A 24,078-nucleotide genomic window follows, 5' to 3' on the forward strand; every position below is an offset into this window, starting at 1 on the left:
AAGCTTAGGAGAAACACCCATAAGTAAATATTATGAAAGAAATTAAATTCACATTTTTCACCATCTGTACTCTGAACACTCATCACCCAATGTCCTATAATAATCCTTTCCCAAGGCTGTAAATACTCCCAGGATGGTGGACCCCAGTCCCATTCCCTAGGGAACCTGGAATGTGAACCCTCTGGTTATCATACTTGTTTGATAGAAGAAATCAGGGAAATGAGGGTCTCAGTCAGAACATAAAGTAGTTGTTTTATTCTTACTCTCTTGTGTTGTTTACAGTATCTCCCACAAAAGAAGAACCCCAACTGGCAGGGCATGTGTCAAGGGATTCATTGAGCCAGCAGCAACAATAAAAAGAATTCACGAACTGGAATGAGCCACTAAACCTAAGGCAAAAGGACTGTTCATGGTAGTTTGCCCATTTCCTGGCCTCTTGATGCTCAGACGTGAAGAAGAGAGGGAAACATTAAAAGAAATGGAGAACTTAAAAGATCTGGCTCTGATTGGGGGTCAGAGGAAGCAGGCAGAGTTAAAGCCTGGGTATTAAGCCTCATGTGCAAGGAACCATTTTGAGAGACAGGATGGGATAAGGTGCAACAATACGGAAATGTGGGCAGTGTCAGAGAAGGGATCCAGCTGTGAACAGGGAGGGAGGAGAGACTGGGTACCCTTGTGACTGGGAGGATTCAGGTGGCAAGGGGAGGGGGAGGGATGGGCAGAAACATTCATTCTGTCCAATCCTTCTTAATGGACAGGTTCCACTCCCAGGTGAGGTGGTCGTGCTTGTCGTCATCAGTGAAGAAGGACTTGTTGTGGTATGTGCCCCTGGCCAGCATGCCTTTGGGAGCCTCCTCAGTTGGGGTGAGGAATTCATACTCCTCTGGCCGAGGCCCATAGCTGCCAACCATAAATGTTGCTTTATCCACTAGGAAGAAAGAAAAGTTCATTAGGGTAGGAGTCTGCTAGAGGAAAAACACACACTGGAAATCAGAGAATTTGGTGCACAGCCTCTATTAGTGGAAGCCAAGAACAATAGTTTCCAAGTCCAGTTGAATGTAGGTTTACCTGGGGCACCTTGCTTTTCTTCAATTTCTTTTTTTTATTGGAGGGACTTTTAATAACAGTTTCCTTGTCTTATTCCCAAAGACTGTGGTTCAGTAACCTGCTATGGGTCCCAAGAATCAGTGTTTCAAAAAAGCATTATGGCTGATTCTGATCATCAGGAAAGATGGGGAACCAGTGTCTCAAGTCTGGGAATCCAAGCTCTTTTTAATGGAGATGTAGCCAATTATACCACTTGAAAAACCCAAACAAGCTGAGACCTCGGATCTGGTCTCAGCACTGCAACTATCTAAGTCACACAACATTTTGGGCCTCTGTTTATCTCTCTATTTACAATAGGTGGTGATCAGAATAGGCAGAATTCACGGATGCAATAAGTGACCGGAAGGGAAAAATCAACAAGTTTATAAAAAAATAAAGCACTGGGGCAAATAGTGAAAATAGCTAAACAAATTTATTTTTGGGTGAGTAACTTGGATATGTACTAAGAATAGCTAAGGATTAGGAAGAATAAATAAAAGTAAGCAACTCGACAGGTAGTATATAGCTGGCCTTTAAGTGTTAATAAATTTGCAGGAACAGCTACAGAAACATAATCTTCCTCTTGCCCCAGTGAATCAACATGGTTTCTGTGCTAAAAGGAAATAGGAAATTGAACTATTTATTCATAAAACCAGGAATAGGAAAGTCCAATTAGTTTATTTCTGGTCAACAGTTTTCTCTGGGATTTGAAAAATTGATTGTTTCTGCTTCAAGCAAATTTATCCATGTCTCCCTTCTCCATCGTTTGTTGATTTGGTGGAACCGAAGGGTAGTATTTCCCCCCTGTGGGGAAGACAGGCTGAGCAGAATGGAACTGTGAAAGTACTTCTGTCACCTTCCTACCTTTTCCTCTGTGCTCATACTAATAGAATAAAACTGAAGGCAAGTTCCCAAAGCATGTCAGTAGAATAAATAGCATTGGTATACTATTTTTTTTCAATTAGATAACTTTTCTCACCCTAGAAAGATTTCTTTTTCTACTTCTTGTTAGGAAACTGAACACTGCCTTCCCCAACTCCTGCTCCCTGCACGCATATCACTGGGCAGGTCTTACCTGTCTTGCATTTCTGGGACACTTGAGTTTTCCATCTGGGAACTGCTATTTTACTTTGGTGAGTATTTTTATGTCCTTTATTTCAGGCAAACTTATTTTGGTTACTTTTCCTATGTGAATAATGGAGTTGAATTCCAGAGGCTGAGTGTTGAAGGTTAGTGGCTGACCCTATCTAAACTAGATATCCCAAACATTGATCTTGCCAATAATGTCTAGGTCAGAGGTATTATGTGCCTTTTCATAGGACCGGACTCCACAGCTTTTATCAGACTCTTATAAGAGTCTATTATTAAAATTTATTAAGAATCAGAAAGCAGATTGAGACAGTATAAAGTCTGGGTTCCTTACCTTTCAGCCCAGTTCGGTAGGTGTGCTGGACATACTTCAGGCCTGACACAATATCCTTGTTCACCTGTTAGTGGGAAGGATTCACAGTTCCTTTCTTTAATTCAGATTAAAGACATTTTTCCTCATCTTTCCTACTGATCCTGCCTAGCTGTCTTCTCTGAGGATGAAAAGACTACAGATTTAATCAGAATGAGTATTCCTACTCTAATCATTTAGTGTGATTGCAAGGCAGAAATTGGAGAGAGGAGATCACAAGACTCAATGTTGCCAATCCAATTTGAAGCATTAAATACAATCACTTTTATTGTTTTGGAGGAGAGCTGTGGTTAATTAAAACATTGTCTTAATATTCTTCATCATATTTCTCCTTCCTCAATGGTCTAATAGTCTTGAGCTCCCCTTCCTCGATACTACCAGCCAATAGAGCATCCTTGTCTCAGGAAAGGTTATAAAAATACCAATGGGAAATATTATGTAAATATCTTAAAACCATAACCTCAGAGTGACCCACCTAGCATATGAAAAACAAACAACAAGGAGAAAAGTGGTAATGGAAAATCAGGTCTGGGAGATGGCCATGGCTGCCATTTAACTGAGCCTGCAGTTGGGGCGAGATGATGGGCCACATGGAAACATCCTTTTGGGTAAATAATGAAGGAAGTCCACTTGCACCACACAAGCATTTTGGATGTCTGTCATCATCAGATGTTGTCTGAGGTATTGTCACTTTCCCAAAGACTTTCAAAGAAAATTCCCTAAAGCAGAATGAAAATATAGACAGCCCAGCACTTTGTTTTTCCATGACTCATTTTACCTGGGACTGAACTGGGTTGTCTGTTAATTTCGTACAGTGTCTATACAAACAAATCAAAGTGGATATTGAGTCATTAGCTGGAGGGATTGGGTAACAGTTCAGTGACATGAAGAATTAAGACATCGTCAAATAATTTCTCCCCCCCCCCAAATAATTATGGCTCCCTTTACATGTTGGTTACTGTAGTTAAACCACTAGAACCACCCTAGGCCAGGTTTTCAGAGTGCTATAAAGTTTAGGGAAAGAGAATAAGTTTGAGAGCAATGGACAGAAAGTATGAAAGAGGATTTTAGGATGTGATAGTCCGTATTATACATGCAGATTTCCTTGGAAATCTTTCAAGAGACCTCAGTAAAGATTTAAATTGCTTTTCAATTGTTTTCAAGTTTGATCTGGTGTTTCCTCTAACTGTAGCTTCATGCTGGGACAGACCACAGGGAGGTTCAACTTCAGACAGTTTCAACACAGAGAGTGTTTTTATTTTTCATTTTTTAAAAATAGTTGTAGATGGAAACAATACCTTTATTTATTTTTATGTGGTGCTGAGGCTTGAACCTAGTGCCTCACATGTGCTAGGCAAGCACTCTACCACTGAGCCACAACCCCAGCCCCTCATTTTTAATTAAAAAAAAATTAGCAGAATCTGTTTAGGACAAGGGCAATCTTTACCTGCCATATTTCATTTGCTAAAAACTGTCTTACTAAATTGATAATGCAATAGCATAAATGATTAAAAAGTGCACTGATGCATATGTAACTCATTTTAGGGGTTTTTGGATACAATGCTTTACCAACCCCCCAGGTGCTCTAGTAATAAATAATAGTACAGGAAACAGTGATCCACAGTTCAGTGCCAATTATAGAGTAGATGTCAAGAAATATTTCCCAAATGAAATTATTTTCAGGCATATTTGCCTTGGTGGGGAGTGATCTCTATCCACCCTGAATCATATCCTGCACCTAGGGGAAAGAAGACCCAGAACGCAAGTAGAGAGAGCAGATGAAGTCTCCCTTGGTGGAGCCCAGTCCCTGGAGAATATGACTGAGCAAGAATAAGGGGCAGCCAAGGCAAATACAGACCATGAAGTCAAACAGTGCATTTATGACTTATTTGTTTTCAAAGTCAAGACTATTTTCCTGGTGTTTGTGGCTCCTCGCTGGAATTTATGCCTGTTCACTAGGTGTCAGTTCATCCCTTATTTAGTTTTGCTCATACTTGGTCACCTGCTCTACAACTGTAATGGCAATTTTCAGTTATTTAGCAAAGAAAACACTCGCTAGATTTGTCTCATCATTGAACCATTAGAGCCGAGGCCCTATCTATTCTATTTTCTTTTCCATCAGTTGATCCATTCTTTTGGTTTTTTTCTCAATATATATACCATTTAGAGAGTTTCTTGTGAAATACTGAAAAGAAAAGGTATATAATTTTACTCTGCCTCAAGGTGCTTAGGTTGTGTAAGGAAGAAATGTCACAAATGGTACAGTGAATAGCAGTGTGCGACACATGGGTGAATTAGGAGTTCACAGAGCGAGGAACCAGCTGGCTTTGAAGCATCCTGGCTGCAAAGTGCATGAGGCCAGGGTGAGTCTGGACAGGTAGGGTTCAGAGCTGAGAAAAGAACATTCCAGACCCAGGTCAGGGAATGAAGAGGATGACAAACAAAAAGTATTCCAATGTGATAATGCAAGGAATGTAGTCATTGATTATAGGAAAGATTTAAACCCTGTAGAAACGCTCAGGGAAAGATACTTACTTTGAAGTTGATTTTGACTCTGTACTCAATACCTTCCTTCAGCACAAAGGTTTCTTTTTTGAGGGCTTCAAGATCCCCTGTAGAAGGGGATTTAGAAAGAGTTTAGTTTCCCCAAAAACAGCTGCAGAAAAGGATGAATGAATCTAAGTGCCAGAGTCATTTGTTGGGCCCATCTGGGCAACATGATCCACAGGGACCTCAGTTTCAAAGAGCATTTGAGATCAGTTCTTGTGCGAAATCTTACAGCACAATTATGAAACAATCTTGTGGAGACTTTCCCCCTGAGTTTAATGATAATGCTAAAAATATACAATGTTATCAGTAATGAGTTAAAAGATAAATTTTCCCAAATATTTTGACTTGAACTGATGAAGGTAAATCCTTCTTAATTGTCAATAATAAAAAGTTTTAACCATCGCAGAGGAAAATCTGAGTCATCTTTTTATTCTATTGAATGTTGATAAACTTATATGTAACCCGACTAAGAGATGATTAAAGGAATTGCCCATGCCCCTCAAATAAAAATACAAGAAAAATATGAGTGTTAGCTATATGTTTTTATACATTTGGTAACATGTGTAGCATTTTCTAGATTTAAAAATTTGCTTCTTTTGATTCTTTTTTATCGTTCTAAATAAATATTCACCTTGGTAATTGCTTTTGTATTTGCATTTGTAATCTCATTTTTCTTAAGGAAGAGCACTTAAGTTATAAATGTTTCAGGCTTCAAATAACTGAAATCTGTCCCTAAAACCTGCACCTTGGTTAAGGAGGTAATTGTGCTGTGATCTTTTCTCAAGGTATAATTTGACATTTTGTGTGTGTGTGTGTGTGTGTGTGTGTGTGTGTGTGTGTATACTTCATTTCATGAACAGCATTATACCTCTGCCATGCAGATCAGCAGTTCCCTCATGATAAGAAACTAATTTGGGTCTTCTCTGCAGGGAAAGGGGACAGAGATCAAACTTCCTTTGCAATATCATCAGGCCCCCTTGATCAGCTTTCCTTAGTGCTAACTCAGACTTTATCTTGCAAACTGACCGCTGTACCTGATAACATTGCACAATTTTGAACAGGAAGAGGTCTGAGTCCTGGTGAGAGACAGGGAGTTTCTCTGGGGGAGAGATGCTGAAGGCTGGAGGTCACTGAATGTGTGTGTGTGTGTCTGCTCTAATGGTTCAGTTGAACAGGAAGAGTCTTCTCAGCCTCTGATTTCCTCCTTCTGACAAAACTGTCCATATAAGGTAAAAAGTCGATCAGAGGGCAGTTCCTCACTGCCAAGTCCACTGTTCCAGAGTCTTGCTTTGCTTTGCCTCACAAAAGTACAGTACACATTTTGAATTTGGCAGCAAATTCTTTTGCATCAACGATGTGCCTTTAATACCCTCAGTGTCTGGCTCTAGGACCTTTGCTCATTCCCTCCGGGTATCCTTTCCCCTCCTAACACTCAGCTTGCCAGTCTCTCCCCATCTCCTCAAGACCTCAGACTCAGAAAAGGACTTGACCCTCAGAAAAGGACTTGACCCTTAGTCACAACAGGTGAAAAAAAGTCACCTCTTTATTTGTACACATTTTGCAGGAAAGTTGCTTATATAATAAGAGTCAGAGTCCAAAGCTTGAATATTAAGTATTTAACAGTGGAATTTCTAGTTTTGTTCAGGAGGCCTTAGCTAGGTAAGTTTTATTGTTGATATAACATTAATACTTTCTTTGGTGTTTAGATTGCATAAACATTACAACTCCAGGAGCATACAGCTTGCTTCTTAATATTTTCATCTGTAGTCTTTCTTAAACGAATAGTAATTTTCCTGTTATCATGTGTAAATAAGCATCTGAAGTAAATATTTTACAAAGAAATAAATAAAGGGTATTTTTCTGTCCCCCTTCAGTTAAGTTGAGTTAAAGTTTGGATTTTTTCATCAAATGTGGAAAACACTGCATACTGGTCTTCACTAGGATTTTCTTCAGTGAGAACAGGAGACAAAGACCAAGTTTTCCCTGTGATATTTTAGACCCTCCTGAACAGTACAGATATATATATATATGTCCACTTACCGGTAAGGTCCATAGTGATTGGTCCTGGTGCACTGTCACAAACCAGGGTAAGTCGGGTAACAGTGACATTGGGGACTGTTGGGTCTGCAAGATAAAAAAAAAAAAGTGGGAGGGTAAGCACAGTGAAGAGATATGTGTGTAGCATGTGTGCATTTTAAACAGAAGAAAGCAAATATAAAGAAAAAAGTGGTATCTCTATTTGGAGAAATGGAAGTGACGGATTCACCATGCTTGGTCTTGATGGCCTTATAAATTTCAGTGATGCTAGTTCTGCTTTGGGCATTGCAGACTCATCTTAATGACCAACATCATTTAACCAGTGGCTGTTGGTCAGGTGTTCTACCCATTGGGCATTGCCCATTCATGTCTTTGGGCCCCATCAAGTTCTGCCATTGTGTATGTGGAGGAGATGAATGGTCAGGAAAGAACTAAGCAAGGGAAAGAGACAAAATGTGAGAGGTAATGGAAAGAGGGAATGCAATTCCAGGTGGCCATCTGGAATTCTTTCTAAATCCTCTCTGTGTAATTTTTACTGGTCTCATTGCTGACTTGTGTCCTATCTCCTATGAAGACTTAATTCTATAGTCCATAACTTTATTGACATGTCTAAATTGTGCCTCACTCACCTAACCCTGCAGGCAATTGGTCCCCTTTCCTTTGTTTCTGCTCTGGAGTGGCTGCAATGCATGGTGCACCTGGGACCCTCCACCTGCCCCCCTCCCGGTACACACACACCTGCTATCACAGGACCATCCCCCAGCAGTGTTTTCTTGTACTTAGTTAGACTTTCATCATCTTTATCCATCTCTTGCAGCTCCTTCAGGGATTTCTGAGGTGGAGGCTTATAATTGAGCTTGCTGTCTAACTCATCATCACCATCATCCAACTGTGGCTCTGGGTCCTTTTCAGTCATCTTGATCTATTTCAGAGAGAGAAGATGATAGTCTATTAGCCAAAGCCAGTGGATATAGAAGATGTTTGTGGAGCTGCTTTTAGCACCTTCCTTGCCCTAGTGGACCTCTGTAATCATCAGCGATTCTTCAGATTTGTTCCTAACTCAATCTCATGTTTCATGAATAAGAATAGAATGTATTCCAGTCTCTGACCTTCCTGATTTTTTCTTTACTGCAATGAGTTTCTCCTATTCATTTTATACAACTGACAAGAAAGAAAGAAATCATCTGTGAACTATGTAAGTGAAGAAATATAGCACAATCATTCCCATAACGAGCAATAAATAGCCTGATTCAAATAGTTATAGGAATGACCAGTCCTTCTAATCCAACCAGGCTTGCTAGTGTCAAAGCTCCCAGGATGCACAACCCCAGTTACAGTGATTTAAAGAGACAGGCAGAGTACCTGCCAAAGAAATGGTTGGCTTCTTCCCATGAACTAACTCTTTACTGAACACTAGCAACACCTCAAAGGTGACTCATGAGGAACTGTGGACCTTTGTAATACCTGCCTGAGGTGTTTGAATGGTTCCCACCCAGCATTGTTAATAACTCTTGAGAACAGGCTCCAGGTTCTGTTTTTTAAAAATCTCCCACAATGCTTAGACAGTTCAGGCAGTCTATACATTTTCACTGTTTGATTCATCAGGTTCTAGGTTCAAAGCCCTTTGCTCTTTTTACTTGCCATGAAATAGCAAAGGACTGTTGAATTCCCCTGGACAAAATTTTAAGTGTAAGTTTGTTTTTAGCACCCATCCATTTGCCTACCCTTTCTGGACCCACTTACCCTTGAGTCCCTCCCTGGTCCCACCAACTTTCCAGTGAATTTCTCTAAGGTCCCATCTGGGTGGACCCTAGAGTATTTCTTCTTTTATCATTTCTTACATTGACTTGTTTTGTATTAAAACATTGGGAGAACACCTAGTAAATCCATACGTGAGAGGTAATGATTGAAGGCATGTGTAGCCACAGCTTTTCAGAGCTGACATGAATCTTAAAGGTGATATATTCTATCCTGTCATTAAAAAAATTGAGATCCAGAAGTTGAGAACTGCCTGAGTTCACATAGCTGGATGAGAACTTCCATGTCCTAAGCAAGGGGAAAAAAAATTCCCACTGGAAGAACTTCAGGTCCTGTGAGTGGTGGCGAGATGTTTGGTTGTCAGGGAGATAGCTGGGTAAGAAAATCTGCCTTCCTTCAGTTATCTCGAGGGCAACTCCCTTCTAGCCTGTGGCTTAAACCTTCATTTCTCTTAAGGAACACTCTCTAAGATGGTATCCATCATATCTTACTCTGAGAGACACTGCAAATTTCTTTGTAAAGCTCTTGAAAGTGAAACTATTTTTGGCCAGAATCAATTGTGGTTTTGAGTTTCAATGTCACTGTCATTGACAATAGGAAGAAAGATAATTTGGAAGTGAAGCCAACAAAAGCAATTTTAACAGAACAAAAAGAGAAAGGAAGGAAGGAAGGAAGGAAGGAAGGAAGGAAGGGAGGAAGGAAGGAAAGAAGGAAGGAAGGAAGGGAGGAAGGAAGGAAAGAAGGAAGGAAGGAAGGGAGGGAGGGAGGGAAGGATATCCTTTGGCTCATCATTCCTCTTCCAGTTAAAGAAGCCAAACACTAGGAGCCTTGACCAGTTCCGAAAGCAGTATTGCAATGCCAGGTCCACTTCCTGTAGGAAGGAAATGTGTAGGCCTGTTCCCATGGCGACTCTTGTCTCAGCTGAAGAGCAAGCATCACTCAAAACTGAGCCTCCAGAGACCAGCAGAAAAACAAAATGACTAATCCAACTCATATTCCAAGCTGCACTTAGGGTTGGAAAAAAGAAGAGGAGAAGGAAGAGGAAGAGGAGGAGGAGGAGGAGGAGGAGAGGAAGGAGAAGAAAAAAAAAGAAGAATGCAATGCATGGATGTGGTAGTTGTAGGTAGTTTAAGGACAATTGATCATTAAGTGGCAGATGAAGAACAAACCAAATAATACTGATCAGATGAGACAGATTGTCTTCTGGTGGCCCTAGGATGCTAACAGTTAACCAAGTGGAGGCCACAGGATAAGTCTGCTGACAGGGCATCAGGAAGGCTATTTACAGTGAAGAGGGCACCTCAGCTGCCATGGATAGGCCTTTCTGGAATATATTGCTTGTTCCTAACGAGTCACCTGCTTGAAGCCTGAGTACTAGATGGTGACATTACACTCAGTCAGTAACTCAAGGTAACTTCATTCACCTGCAGGGAATTGAAATTTTGCAGCCTCATGAGATCTCAGTTTTGAAGGGAGTACAAACTAGGGGTAGGTGGGGGAGAAAGAGAGACAGAGAGGAGAGAGAGAGATCTGGTCTAGTGTGATAGATCTGGACTAGTATAAGATTTGCTAACTATGTGACCATTGGGAAGTCAATGTATCTATTCTCTTATTAAATCTGATATTTTTGTCAGTCCTGCATTTTCCTGACTCATTGCAAATATAATTGTTCCATAAAGATGAGAAATAATTTTTTTCAAAGACAATGAAGAATGAAGGATAATGAGGGGTTACTGTATGAACTCAGTACTATCAAGAGGATGAAATTTGGGACCACATTAAAATAATTTGGTCTAATTATAGCATAAGAAAAAAAAATAGGAGGCCACATGATCCACAACTAGCTTACTCCGGAAAGCTGATTAGAAAAACATGAAAATGTATTAATACAACAAATAAAAAACTTGAAACGCAGTTCTCAAGGGAAGCCTTTTAAAACAAAACTGAGGTCACAACCAGTTGGTGAGCACCTCCTATTTCCAACACATTGCACTTTAGCACACACTGATGTTTATGTTACTTAATGGAGTGGAGGAGCTGAAAGCTGAGCAATTCAACCATACTGACAAGGCCCTGTTGGTTTGATTGATGGTTCTTAATCTTTTTTGGATATTATAGATCTCTAAAAATCATTAAACATCATGGCCCTTATCTTAAGAGAAAAAAAGAATAACCCCATGAAATTGTGCAAATGATCCAGGGGTCATGTACTCTGAAGTCCTTCATAGACTTTACAGGAGCCCACAATCTCCAGATTAGGAGCATGATCTTGAAATTGTAGTTTCCTGGAAACATGAAGTAGAGGGTTGAGTGTTAGCAGGGAAGTTTGCTTCCCCAGGAGGTCCAGTCAGTCAGATCATTGACACATGGAGCCTCAAACTCATGATCATGTCCATCCACCCAACGTGTTGGATGTGTAGAAAGAGAACACATGGTAACATCTGGGTCTCAGGGACCGTGGCCACAAAGCTTGGCAAAGGAGCACAGGTGCCCAGGGAGAGCTGTTTAGAAGAATACTGTGGTCAACCTATTTATTTTGGATGATTACCTCCTCACTAAATTGGACTTGTCATTGCACGGGTTTGGTTTTGGATCTCTGGCAGTGAATCCCTGAGTAAATGTTCAACCACTGGGGATCTTACTCTCAGTTTGGGACTTGAGGGATTATAGCACTTATCTCTAGATGCTTTACTTTTCTAAATCTGTATCTGCTGATTTCTCTTGACCTGCAGCCACGTGTCAGCTAAGTTACTAGATATTCAGTTATATTGTCTCACTTGTGTAAATAAGAGAATATCTACTTCTGTTTTATTATTTAACATTTATGCAATTTCCCCAAAGGTGCTGCAGTTTAAAATTTTATTTTATTTTATTTTTTTTCCCAGACAGAAATCTTTTCTTTCATCCAACATTCCTTTGCATAATAAAGGACACAATATAATAACAGTAGACAATTACTGAGCTCTTATCATAAACCCTGAACTTAGCAATTGTGTGTTAAGTGCTTTATGGGCATTATTTCATTGTATCATCACAGTGTTGCAAGGTAGACACCACAAAAGTAGAATGTGGAACAGAAAAAATAGTAAATATTTCAACTACATAAAAATTTAAAATTCCTATTCATAAGATGACCTTAATAAATAGTGAAAAGAGTAATGGTTTAGGCTGTAAGGATGAAATATTTGCAATGAATATGTTTAACAAGAGATTAATATCTGGAATACATAAGTACTTTCTAAAAACCCATTTAAAATTTATTTTGTATATTTAAGGTATAAACCATAATATTTTGAAATAAACACAGGGAAAACATTAGAGTTAGGCAAATTAATATCCATGTCACATGGTTAACCCTGCCCCAACTTGTGATGGCAGGAGAACATAAAATGTATTCTTTTAGCAAATATTATGAATATAGTACAAAAGCATAATACAATATCATTATCTCTGGGTAACCTTAGATTCTCCCAAAACCCCAGCCATGAACAGTATTTGGCTTAACAATGATTTCCCAAATAATATGTCTATATATTTAATGACAAACAAAGATTTTTCTCTTTTTAGCTTCCCATTTTACAGATGCTTGATGATGTAAGATTAGGAGTTTTATGTAAATTCTACAGTTTGATTTCCAGTCCCATCATCTAAAGAACAACCAACTTTATTATTGATATTAATAAATGCTTTGTTAAGGATGATCTCATTTAGTTCTCATGACAATTCTGTGGGTATCTTCATTCTCTTACACACCAGTAAACTAAAACTCAGGTTAAGTAAATACCCAAGAAGATAATGTCATATAAGGGGCAGAATTAATGTCTGAACCCAGGTTGTCTGACTTGTAGGCACTAATCTTTGCTGCTTCAATTGTCTTGATTAAGAAGTCATGGTAGGGCTGGGGAGATAGCTCAGTTGGTAGAGTGCTTACCTCACAAGCACAAGGCCCTGAGTTCAATCCCCAGCACCTCCAAAAAAGGGGAAAAAAAAAAAAAAAGTAGTCATGGTAAAATTAGAGCTTGTTAGTCATCCTGGGAATCTACCTGGGGTTGCACAAGCAGAGGTAAATGCTTCTTTGCAAACTTTGCAGGGAGAACCTTAACAAAGCAGGGAAGTGTCATATTAAGATGATTTCAGCGCAACTCTTTTTTTTTTTCTTTTTGGGGTACTGGCCTTGTGCTTGTGAGGCAAGCACTTTACCAGCTGAGCTATCTCCCCAGCCCTCAATGCAACTCTTATCCCTGTGTTGCCTTGTGCAAGTTGCTTACCCCTTCTGGGTCCCCAGTTTTGTCCTCTGCAAAGTGAAATTGTTGCATTAGAAGATCTCTGCAGCCCCTTCTTAATTTAGTGACTCTCATGTTCCCTAGTTTAAAGGACCTTGTAAAATGAGAAAGGAAAAGGGGAAGTGAAGAGGTCGAGGAGACCCAGCCCATCAGTGTAAAATATTCTGATTCTGGTTGGGCTTTTCTCACCTCCCTCAGTTCTTCACCCACTGCTACACAAAGTGGGGTTGGTTTTTGTGTGTTTGTTTTTGTTCTTTGGTTCTTTACGCACGAAAAATGAAATGGAGAATTAATCAAATATATATTTAATGAGACTGACATGAACTTGGTCAGGCCCCAAAGCACACATGGCTCTCTGTCACGAGATGTCTCTATTTTGCTCCACACAAGCCGACTCTGGTGGATTTGGTGCCTTCTTCCCTCATGTCTGCCATTCAGCAAAGCAATGTCAAGTTTTAGATGTGCTGTGTTGAGGATTTAATCTTCTCGGGTTCCATAAAATGCTAAATGGCATACATATAACATAATAAAAACTGATGTTTTTGCTTACAGATTCAGTGAAAATGTGAAGACACGGGAAGCAAAATACACTTAAGCCTATACCTGATCTAAGGGCAGAGCATGCTTGTCTGGTCCATTAACGCAACTCCAGGTGAGTTGAGGGAAACTCCTGAGTGCACATGAAACAAATCACCTGGGTAACTTAGAGAAGCATGACCTTCGTGTGTAATGGAACATACGCTTTGAGTCAGGTGAACCATGGATCCAAAACCTGACTCTGACTTATTAAGACTCTGACTTATTAGAGTACTTAAGCAAGTTATCAACCACACTGAGCCTCAGTTTTACCACCAGAAAAGTAGGAATAATAATCTTTCCTTGTGACATTAAAGGGTTGGAAAAAACAAGAAAATTCTAGGACTATACTGGCCAATAGTAGATGTTCAAAAAATATGAATTCCCTCTTCTCTTGTCCCTGCCCTGATACTATTTTGTGGCATAGTTTCAGTGATACTGGGGAACTGACTGCCTGGGCACCAAAGTCTTTTTCCCCTGATAGGAGGTGATCATGTCCACACCTTCCTCCTCAAAATCAGATTCTGTTCCTTTGAGCAAGGGGGACGAGGCAAGAAGTTCTGGGCATCGAATGATCTATTTATAAACAGAATTAAAATGGGACAATAACTTCTGTTTCTTTTGAAAACTTCCACATAAACAATTTAATTTTAGATTTAATTTATTGTTCCCTTGCCTAATTAAAGCCAGAAGTCACTCTAAATGATGGGAAATGTCAGCAGACTTTGGCACCAGTCAATGGAGACAATTCCATATGATACTGGAGCAAAATGTAGGGGATACTTAGCTAGCTCACATCCTCCCCAAGGTGGGTCTACTAGAGTGTGCTAGATTATGCATCTAGACACATAGACCAGAGTTTTTAAATATGAGGTGGAAAAGGGAGAGATCAGAGAAATGGAGAAGGAAGGGGAGGGGTGAGACAGAGATGAGGCAGGGAGAAAAAGGAGAGGAAGGAGAGGGAGACAGAGAAGAGGGGAGAGAGTGAGAGAAGGGGAGAGAGATGTGGAAGTACCAGAAGTAGGGGATTTCCATCCAAGAAGTGTCTATGCAAGTCTCAGCAGGCTCTGTCACCCCTGTTGTCTCCACTCTGTTGACTAGGCTATGTCTTACAGGTCTTAGAGCAGGTCATGGAGAGCTGGGCTATCTCAGAAAGAGTGTTGCCATTTCAGAGCTGGTCCAGGATTTGTCTGCTTCGCTGCCTGCCTGGCAATTTGGTGTATTTGGGGGTTGCAAATTTGTTATTTCTAAGGACACCAGAAGGCACTGAGTTCTGGAGTCCTCCCTGGCCTCTCAGGGTTTCCAACAACATGGAGGAACTGGTACTCCCTGGGCTCCTCTGTGCTGCTGTCAGCAGCTTAGCCCCATGAACAACCAAACCTTTAAAATTGGATAAGAACCACACCAGTGCCTGAGAGGAGCATATTTTGTTAGATGCAACAAACTTTATAATGAATCCAGACAAGAATACGAATTTCTACAGGTAGAATTAACATTTTTCCTTGTGAGAGAAACAGTAGATTATTTCTTTCTGAGTGTTCATAATATGCTCTTTTAACCTGTTTTTTTTTTTTTTTTCTTTCTTTCTTTTTTTTTTTGGGGGGGGGCTACCTAAGGAGAGAGAACTAACACAACCATTAAGCATTTCTGAGTGCCCACCTTGTGAAGTCACTCTTTCACAAATTTTATTTTAAGTAATCCTTAAAGAAAACAGTGCATTAAGGAGGCCATTACTAGGCAAAAGACTATCTACTTCAATAACTCAATATATTCATGGAAGTTTTAATTAAGCATGAAATGTTACTAGTCAAAAATAATTTTTATAACCATGTGTACTAAAAGTACCAGACCCTTGGAGGAAGCCCAAGTCTGGCTGTGGGGACCAGACTTGGTAAGTACTTATGGAACAGATGGATGTTGAAGAAGTTTCAGAAGCAATAGAATACCCAGGGACTGTCACTCTAGACTCCAACATCCTAGGCAGCATAACATTAGCTAGAAACAAGGACACTGGTAATGTAGGATTAGACAAAACTTCTACTGAATATTTCTAAAATGCTGTTCTGAGGTATTATAGCTATTGATTTTTTTTTTTTTTTTCCTTTTTGGTACCATCATGTGACTTTAATGAAACCATGTCTGAACATGTCTGAGCCTTAATGTTCTTCCCCTGTCCTCTCAGGATAATAATTTGAAAGTCTCTAATACTAGGCTTGGCACATAAAAGGCATTGAACAAGTGTTGGTTCTCTTTTCTATCTGCTTCGTTTTTACTCCCCAGGGCTTCTCTCTTCCTGCTAGCTGAAATTTGTAATACATTGTGGTTCCCATAAATTTCCCTCAGAATAAATTTGCTGTTCTGAGCTCCCAGTGAAAACAGAGTCTTGATGTTGCTCAGTGCAAATTTCCCTAGGGACAAACACTCATGTTCTCCAAAACAAGGAAGGACTAAATTCCAGTGCCTGGAAGATGTCGGCCAGAGATTGGTTGGCTATCACACGGTTATTCCTCATGGGTTTGGTCTGCCCAGCATGGACGAAGAATGAATTGTTCTGCTCTCAGAAGTCCACACATCTCACAAAATAATAGGATGATCTTGTTACTAAATCTGTGCTATATTTGGTATTAGGAAGGACATTTTCTTACAAATTGAACAAAAAGAAACAGATTAATGACACCTCTGGTGACTGGACCCCCAGCCAACAGGTCACTATAGAACCCTTGATTCCCTTGCTTGATCATCCCTGCAAAGAAGACTCAGAATGCCAGCCCTCCTTACAGTGGCTCTTGGTTGTCATGTGAAAACCTCCATGAGAGGGTCTACCTAGAATGAAGAACTGCTCAGGGTTTATCAGATCCCTGCAACAAGTTACCCTGAGTCTAGAGTTCTATCACGGACTTTATTTATGAAACATGCCAGCTGGAAAGTTCTCTAAAGGGAAGAAAGTACTCGAGGTCATGTCTAACACTGCTAATGGCAGCCAAACTTCAGACCTTTACAGTTTGAAGACCCAAGGCCCACTGTCCTAGCAAGGCCCACTTGAATTCTTCTAGAACCTGTTTCTTTAATAAATTACTTGGCACCTTCCATGTTTGCTTTTCGTTCTCTCCGAAGTAAAGGGCTATTTTACTTTTGGCAACAACAGTGAACATCTTTCTGCCCATCCCTCTAACAGGAATTTAACCCCAGTTTTTGTTAGTGGTAGAAATTCTATCACTGTGCAACAGATGAGTAAGTAAGTATGTTCCACCACTTCCCCTTGTAGTCTAAGGGAGGACTTCATTGTGCATTTCTTTCGTATCGCCAGTCAAATCTTTAGTGGAAAACAGTTTAGTGTTTGACAGCTCTGAACCATTTTTTTTTTCTCTTTTCAACCAGTTTCTTTACACTGTCTGCTTAAAAACAGGAAACCACACATCTCCACCCCAGCACAACCCACCTTCCACCAACGCGTCCATATCAATTTCTATCTACAGGCTTTCTGTTTCTGAGCTTGGCCAAATGCCTGCTCCTGCCTTGCAGGAGACTCCTCCAGGCACTCCCCAGCAGGTATCTTCACTGCCTTTCTCCAGAACATTTAGGATTCCATCTCCGGCTGCAGGCACACTCTCCCCTCCCTCCACAACTGTCTCCCCTGAGTCATTGCTACCACTCCTGCTCTAACTTCCCCTTCTCTGCAGAACTGTTCCAGCAGCTTCCTTAGTGCTTTCTTATCATAAAGTTTGTGTTAAAGAATGCCCCTCAAGCCCCCCAAAATCTGACTGTGGAGGGCAGTGGCTTAACTCAGTGACTTCCTACATTGCTCTGCACCCAGCTGTAGCCTCCCCACCCTGAGGCATTTCAACTCACATTCAGTGCTTCTCGTCTCTGTCCGGGGTGCCTCTGCCTCTCAACTCTGACTTCTGAGTACTGGCAGTTAGAACAGGAAGGAAGTTAGTGAGAAAAAAAAAAAAAAAAAAAAAAGTGTTTTAAACCTACTTGAAGAGGAAACCCTAGGCTGTCTCAAATCCTGTTCCTTTGCACTGCCTATCTCTTAATCAGCCAACTCTGAGCAGCATTCTTGCCAATTAATGGCACATGTGGGAGCAAGACAGCCCGTGTGACTTGATATGCATGAATGTACATGCCAGGGGATGGAGCCTATAGCAATGAGTATTATGAATAATTGTGCAGATATGTCTAAAAATCAAGTCACTCCAGTGCATAAGCTTAGTGAGGCAAGCAGTCTAAAACCAGCAGCAATGAATTCAAATAGCTTTACTTTGTTTCACCAACTTCTGTTCCTTTTAGGTCCCTGCCAGCTTCTTCATCAGCCAGCTATGTTGAAAGTGTGCTGGCAGTGAACACAGAGTGGAAATTATGAGTGTTAAGTGCATATACTTGGTGCTAAATTTAAAAATTTGTCCTCAAACAGATTTGTGGAGTTTAATAGGTTATAATTTCAAGATGCAGTTTCATATTGCACCACAAACAATAAAGTATTGTTTGTTATCATTTTTCCTTCAAATTAAACAAAAGCTAAAGCACTCCCTTTGATTAAACCTAGGAATGCAGATTACAAAATAAATGTGACTTCACAGTGTTCTAACTCAGAATCTGTGACAGTTTCACAAGTGCTAAAATTGATTTTGTACTGTATCTGAGGAAATGATTTATGAAACAATTAAATGGGAACAAGTTGTCAAGTCCGTATTTAAATCTCATGAGGAAAACACTAGCTTTTAAGTACCTCAGTCATACTCATTTTATGCTATTGTCAATAATAAATGCTTATTTGTACTAATATTTCAGTATTTGATATTTTTATCAACATGTTTAGAACTGACTATTTAAGTTAATCTATTTGGAGAAATGGTCATTAATTTTGTTTTCATTTCAACAATATGGATGGAAGATGGCTCTTGAAATGAAGTATGTAATTTTATTATAAACAGAAGCATATACTAATATACACGGAAAGTGATAGATTTTCTATCTTCTTGCCCTTTGGAGGGGGCACATTTATTCATTTGATATATTTGCTGATCATCTTTTTTTCTTCCAGGTACTGTTCCATGCTCTGGTGTACACAGCAAACAGACCAACTCTCTGTTGTCCTGTAGAGTTTATGTTCTGGTGAAGGAACAATTAAAAAGTAACATGTGCAGAATATATTAATTGAAATGAGAAGTGTTTAAAAATTGGAAATGATAAATTCCTGGTCTACCTGCTGCCCTCCGTTTCTCATGTTCCCAGGGAAGACATCATTAGCCTAGCATGACATTTTGTTCCTACTGAGCTGAGCCTGGTGTGCCCTCACAATTTTTCTTAATGCAGAGCTATAGGCAAAGATGTTGGAGGGTATCAAGCCCCCAAATACCTGTAGAAGCAGTGTGTGTATGGAACCTATGTGCCACTGATGGGGGAGGGGGAGCATTCATAATTTCATCAAATTTCCCAAGTAGGCCATGACCTCAAAAGGCTTAGAAATTATTAATTTAGACATCATTTTAACGATATAACCATAAACTTTCAGCAAGTTAAAGAGCAACTGCTGGAGTCTCCTAAAATGTCTTTAAGCATCATGGTCAGGGTAGTAGTCTACCCCAAATGACTCCTTCTCTTATTCTTTTCAGGTCATTGCTCACATGTGCTATCAGATGGGAAAACTAAAGAGGCTCCTTTAAGAGGTTAAAATGGCACACACTCGGTTTCCAGTCCATGCTGTGAAGATGGGTGATAAGCTGAGACTGCCTTTTCCACATCAAATCTACAGATACAAGAAAGGGCTTGTCATGGTAACAGCATGTAAACACTGCAATGCCTAATGAAATCAACAGATGATGGTAACCTGCTTTAGAGTTTTTAAAGAAATCATTAAACCTTTGAAGTATTTTCCAGATGTTTCAAGGATACAGCTGAAAGGTAAATTCTAGGCAAATCTTCCATAGGGCAATACCTTTGCTATGAACCTGACCTTTTTTGGGCACAGATATTTCTTACAGGCTACAAGTGGAGACGCCTAGAAGGCATCTCTGCCCTGAAGGCTGTCCATTCTGAAAACTGTCCTTGCAGCATCTGCAGTAGCCCTGCTGAGGGAAGATTAGCTTTTCAGGCAGGAGTCCTGGTGCTAACTCCTCTGAAAATGTGGCCTTGGGTTAAATGTTTTTATTTCTCTGAACTTTAATTTTTTTCATCTATAAAAAAGGGATGATACTGATCTTCAACTCTGCTGGAAGGGTTGAAAAAGATGTGTGACATCTAGCAGTTTTTACCTCACAGTATACATGCTTAATAAAAGGCCTAGGCTAAAAAAGCATCATTTCCATCATTATCATTTTGATCCTTTTTGCTGTAGAGCAAATATTAGAATGACTGAATCTAACTGCTCATGACCAGCCCACATAAATCTCAAATATTACCTCCTCCTTCTTTGAAGCTTTGCATCAATGATTCTGGGCAAATGAATTTTTTAAAAAAAAAGTTCTAGAATGTACAGTTTATAATATACAATATATATGACATATTAAACTGCTATTGTACATTGTGTATTTTTCTGAACTTCTAGAGTGTGCAATTATGCAATATATTTTAGAACTTTAGTAAGCACCATTTTGTATTGTTAAGTGATTATTTTGTGAATATTGGACTTATTTTTCCAGTTTGAATGCTTGAAGATAGGATTAAAATGGTTGAAGAAAGGATTGCATCTTACATGCCTTGAATTCCTTGGAGTGCCTAGAATAATACTTAACTGAAGTGTGTAATAATTTGTGTAAAATTCTTTAGTAGAAATGTGCGTCTAAATCAGACAGCTATGCCTGCGTTCTGCCCCTACTCCACCTTGTTCTTCCAGGAGAATGTGGCCTTGGGAGGGATGAATGTGAATATGGTCATGTGCCAACAGGGTAACTGATACTTTTTCTTTCTTCTTTTCTTCATATGCTGTCATGTGTCATGTGTCACTTAATGATAGATGCATTCTGAGAAATGCCAGGAAGTGATTTTGTTGCACAAATGTCACCGAGTGCACTTACACAAACCTAGATGGTCTAGCCTACTATGCACATAGGCTACATGGGATAGCCCATTATCCTTAGGGTACAAACCTGGGCAGTAGTTTACAACACAAAAACTGTAGGCAATTGCTAAACAATGGCAAGTATCTGTATATCTAAACATAGCAAAACATAGAAAAGGTACAGTAAAAATGTAAAAAAGATTTTTTTAAAATTAAAAACTGTGAATAGGGTACCTACCATGAACTGAGTATGCAGGATGAGGAATTATTCCAGATGAGTCACCGAGTGACTGGGGAGTGAATGTGAAGGCCTAGGACATTGCTGTACGCCACTGTAGACTTTAACACTGCACAATTAGGCTACACTGCATTTATAAAAGTATTTTTATTCAATAATAATTAGCCATAACTTACTATAACTTTTTACTTTATAAATTTTAATTTTTTTTAAATTTGACTTTTCTTTTAAAATAACTTAGCTTAAAATAAAAATACATTATGGAACTATACATAATATTTTTCTTTGTATCTTTATTCAATAAGTTTTTTCTATTTCTTTCTTTCTTTCTTTTTACATTTTAAACTTCTTTGTTGCAAACTGAGACAAAAACACACACTTTAGCCTAGGTCTACACAGGGTCAAGATTGTCACTGTCACTTTCTTCCATCTCCACGTCTTATCCCACTGGCAGGTCTCCAGGGGTAGTAACATGCATGGAGTCATCATTTCCTAAGGTAGCATCTTCTTCTGGAACCCTCCTGAAGCACCTGCCCAAAGCCATTTTATCATTATCTTTTTTTTTTTTTTGTAAGTAGAAATAACAAAATAATACAATAAAAAGTATACTATAGTAAATACATAAACCAATCATAGTCATTCATTATCAAGTATTATGTACTACACATAATTATGTCATGCTTTTACACAAACTGCAGTGCAGTGTGTTTGTTTATTCCAGTATCACCACAAGCATGTAACTGTTGTGCTGCTGTATTACTACAGTGTCACTAAGTGATTGACTATTTCAGCTCCACTATAATCTTATGGGACCACCCTTATCTATGTGGTCTATCATTGACAAAAATATTATAAGGCACATGATTACACAAGACACTGAACTACAATGGCAATATTTCATATTCTTGGCAGAAAGACTCTTCTTTTTTGTTTTTTGTTTTTGGGTACTAGGGATTGAACCCATGGGCACTATACCACTGAGCTACATCCTCAGACTTTTGTTTTTTATTTTGAGGCAGGGTTTTGCTAAGCTATGGACCCTGGTCTAGAAGTTGTGATTCTCCTACTTCAGCCTCCACAGTTGCTAGGATTACAGGCATGAGGCACTGGGCCCAGCTATAAGGATTCATTTTAAATTTAACAAACAATAATTCCTAATTACATGTCAGAACTTGTATGCAGGTAAAGAGATAAACAAGACATAATCCTAGACCTCAAGTTACTAATAACATAATAGGAGAAGACAAAGACAAACAAATTTAAAACATGTTATAAGCACAGGGAAAGAAAATGTACAGTGAGAGCAAAAATAAGGATATCAGGTAGGGCTTCCAGGAGGAAGTGGCCACAGTGCTCAGTTCTGGAAGATAGTAGGCATTGGGTGATTGATGTGGGGAAGGTTGGGAATGGGAGAGAAGGTATCTGACATAAAGAAGCATAGCATCACATCCTAGCATGGTATGTTATAGTTTGGGGAAGAGGCATCCCCCTAAAGCTTATATGTGAGACAATGCAGGAACATTCAGAGGTGAAATAATTAGATTGTAAAAGTATAATCTAATCAGTTGATCAACCTATTTGACAGATTAATAATTTGATTAGTGGGTGGTAACCACTAATTGGGGTGTGGCTGAAGGAAGTAGGTCACTGGAAGCATGCTCTTGGGGATTATATTACCCCTGGCTACTTGCACTCAAACTCTCTCTGCTTCCTGACTGTCATGACCTGAATAGCTTTCCTTTGCCACACCCATCTGCCATAAGGTTTTGCCTCACCTCAGACCCAAAGCAATGGAGTCAGCCATCATGGACTGAACCTCTGAACTGTGAACCCAAATAAACTTCTCCTCCTTTAAGCTGTTTTTGTCTGGTATATTGGTCACAGAAATGCAAAGTTGATTAACAAATGTGATACTTGCAAGAAATTATAAGGGAGGAGAGCTCAAGTGGAGTATAAAGTGCATGTAAGGTAAGAATGAGAAATGTTCCTGGAGGGGAGCAGTGTCAGGGTCCACAGCACAGCAGGCTTCTTATGCTACATTAATAAGAAACTTTGCCTTGATTTCCATCAGTGATGAGAACCACTAGAAATAAAGGAAGGACATAATTAGTTTTGTGTTTTATATAATTCACTCAGGTAAAGTGGTGTGGAAGAAGTTGATGTGGACAAAACCCTTTAGAAGACTGTTTAATTGTAATAATCATAATAGAGATAGACAGAGATGGTCAGATCTGAGAAATATGTAAGTGAAATTGGCAAGATTTGGTGAGTGATGTGGTGTCACGGATGAGAGTGAGAAAGAATCAGGAGTCGCAGATGACTTCTGGCTTTCTTGTTAGGATCCTTGGTGGTACCACCTACTAAGATAGAACTTACAAAAGAAGGAACAGATGCATTGAGGAAAGCATTGACTTGAGCTTGGACACATTTAGTGTTGAGTTTGAAAGACTGATGACATAACTAGGAAGTGATTTCTGACACATAGTAAGATATATAAGGCAGGATTTCAACTCTAGGTTAATCATTTATACTTCATCAGAGTATAGATGGTATTTAAACCAGTATGGTCTGTGTACCAGCAGATCAGCATCCCTGAAGAACTCTTCAGAAATGCAAAATCCCAGGTCCAACTCCAACCTACTATATCAGAACCTGTGGAGTTAGAGGCAAGAATCTATGTTTTGGAAAGCTCTGCAGGTAAGCTAAAGTTGGAGAAACACTAGTTTAAGCCATATAAATGGACATGTTTACCCAGAGAGAGTGTAGAAGAAGTTGGCCCAGCTTGAGGAAATCCTGTTAACTCTACTTTTGGTGTACAACCTGCTGACGACTCATTTCCTCCTTTGCTAACACCCTTGTCCTCCCATCGCTGTGCCTCTGCTGGATCTTTGCAACAACCTCCTTATTTCTATTTCCATAATAGCCTTTCTGTGAGCCTCTGTTCTCATAGCAGTCAGAGTAAGAAGCACACTCACTGTCACATGACTTTCCAACCTCTAGGGACCTTCCATCCATTTGGAATAAATGGAAGTCCCACAGTTGCCCCACAGTGGTAGCCAGCCCCCACGATAGCCGCAATGATCCTGGTATT

The 24,078-nt window shown here is 39.6% G+C and overlaps 1 protein-coding gene across 1 annotated transcript; it reads right to left on the reverse strand.

Annotated features, from left to right (window-relative positions):
• Positions 1 to 226: 226 nt before the first annotated feature.
• On the reverse strand, positions 227 to 17,702 carry Arhgdib (Rho GDP dissociation inhibitor beta). The gene is made up of 6 exons (XM_047547892.1): positions 17,599 to 17,702; positions 7,871 to 8,054; positions 7,136 to 7,219; positions 5,081 to 5,157; positions 2,510 to 2,573; positions 227 to 928 (listed from the first exon to the last, which is right to left on the reverse strand). The coding sequence occupies exons 2-6, from the start codon at positions 8,046 to 8,048 to the stop codon at positions 729 to 731; spliced, it is 603 nt and encodes a 200-aa protein (XP_047403848.1). The 5' UTR covers positions 8,049 to 8,054; positions 17,599 to 17,702; the 3' UTR covers positions 227 to 728.
• Positions 17,703 to 24,078: the final 6,376 nt, after the last annotated feature.

This window comes from Sciurus carolinensis, chromosome 4 (genome assembly GCF_902686445.1).
Source record: "Sciurus carolinensis chromosome 4, mSciCar1.2, whole genome shotgun sequence".
NCBI lineage: Eukaryota > Metazoa > Chordata > Mammalia > Rodentia > Sciuridae > Sciurus > Sciurus carolinensis.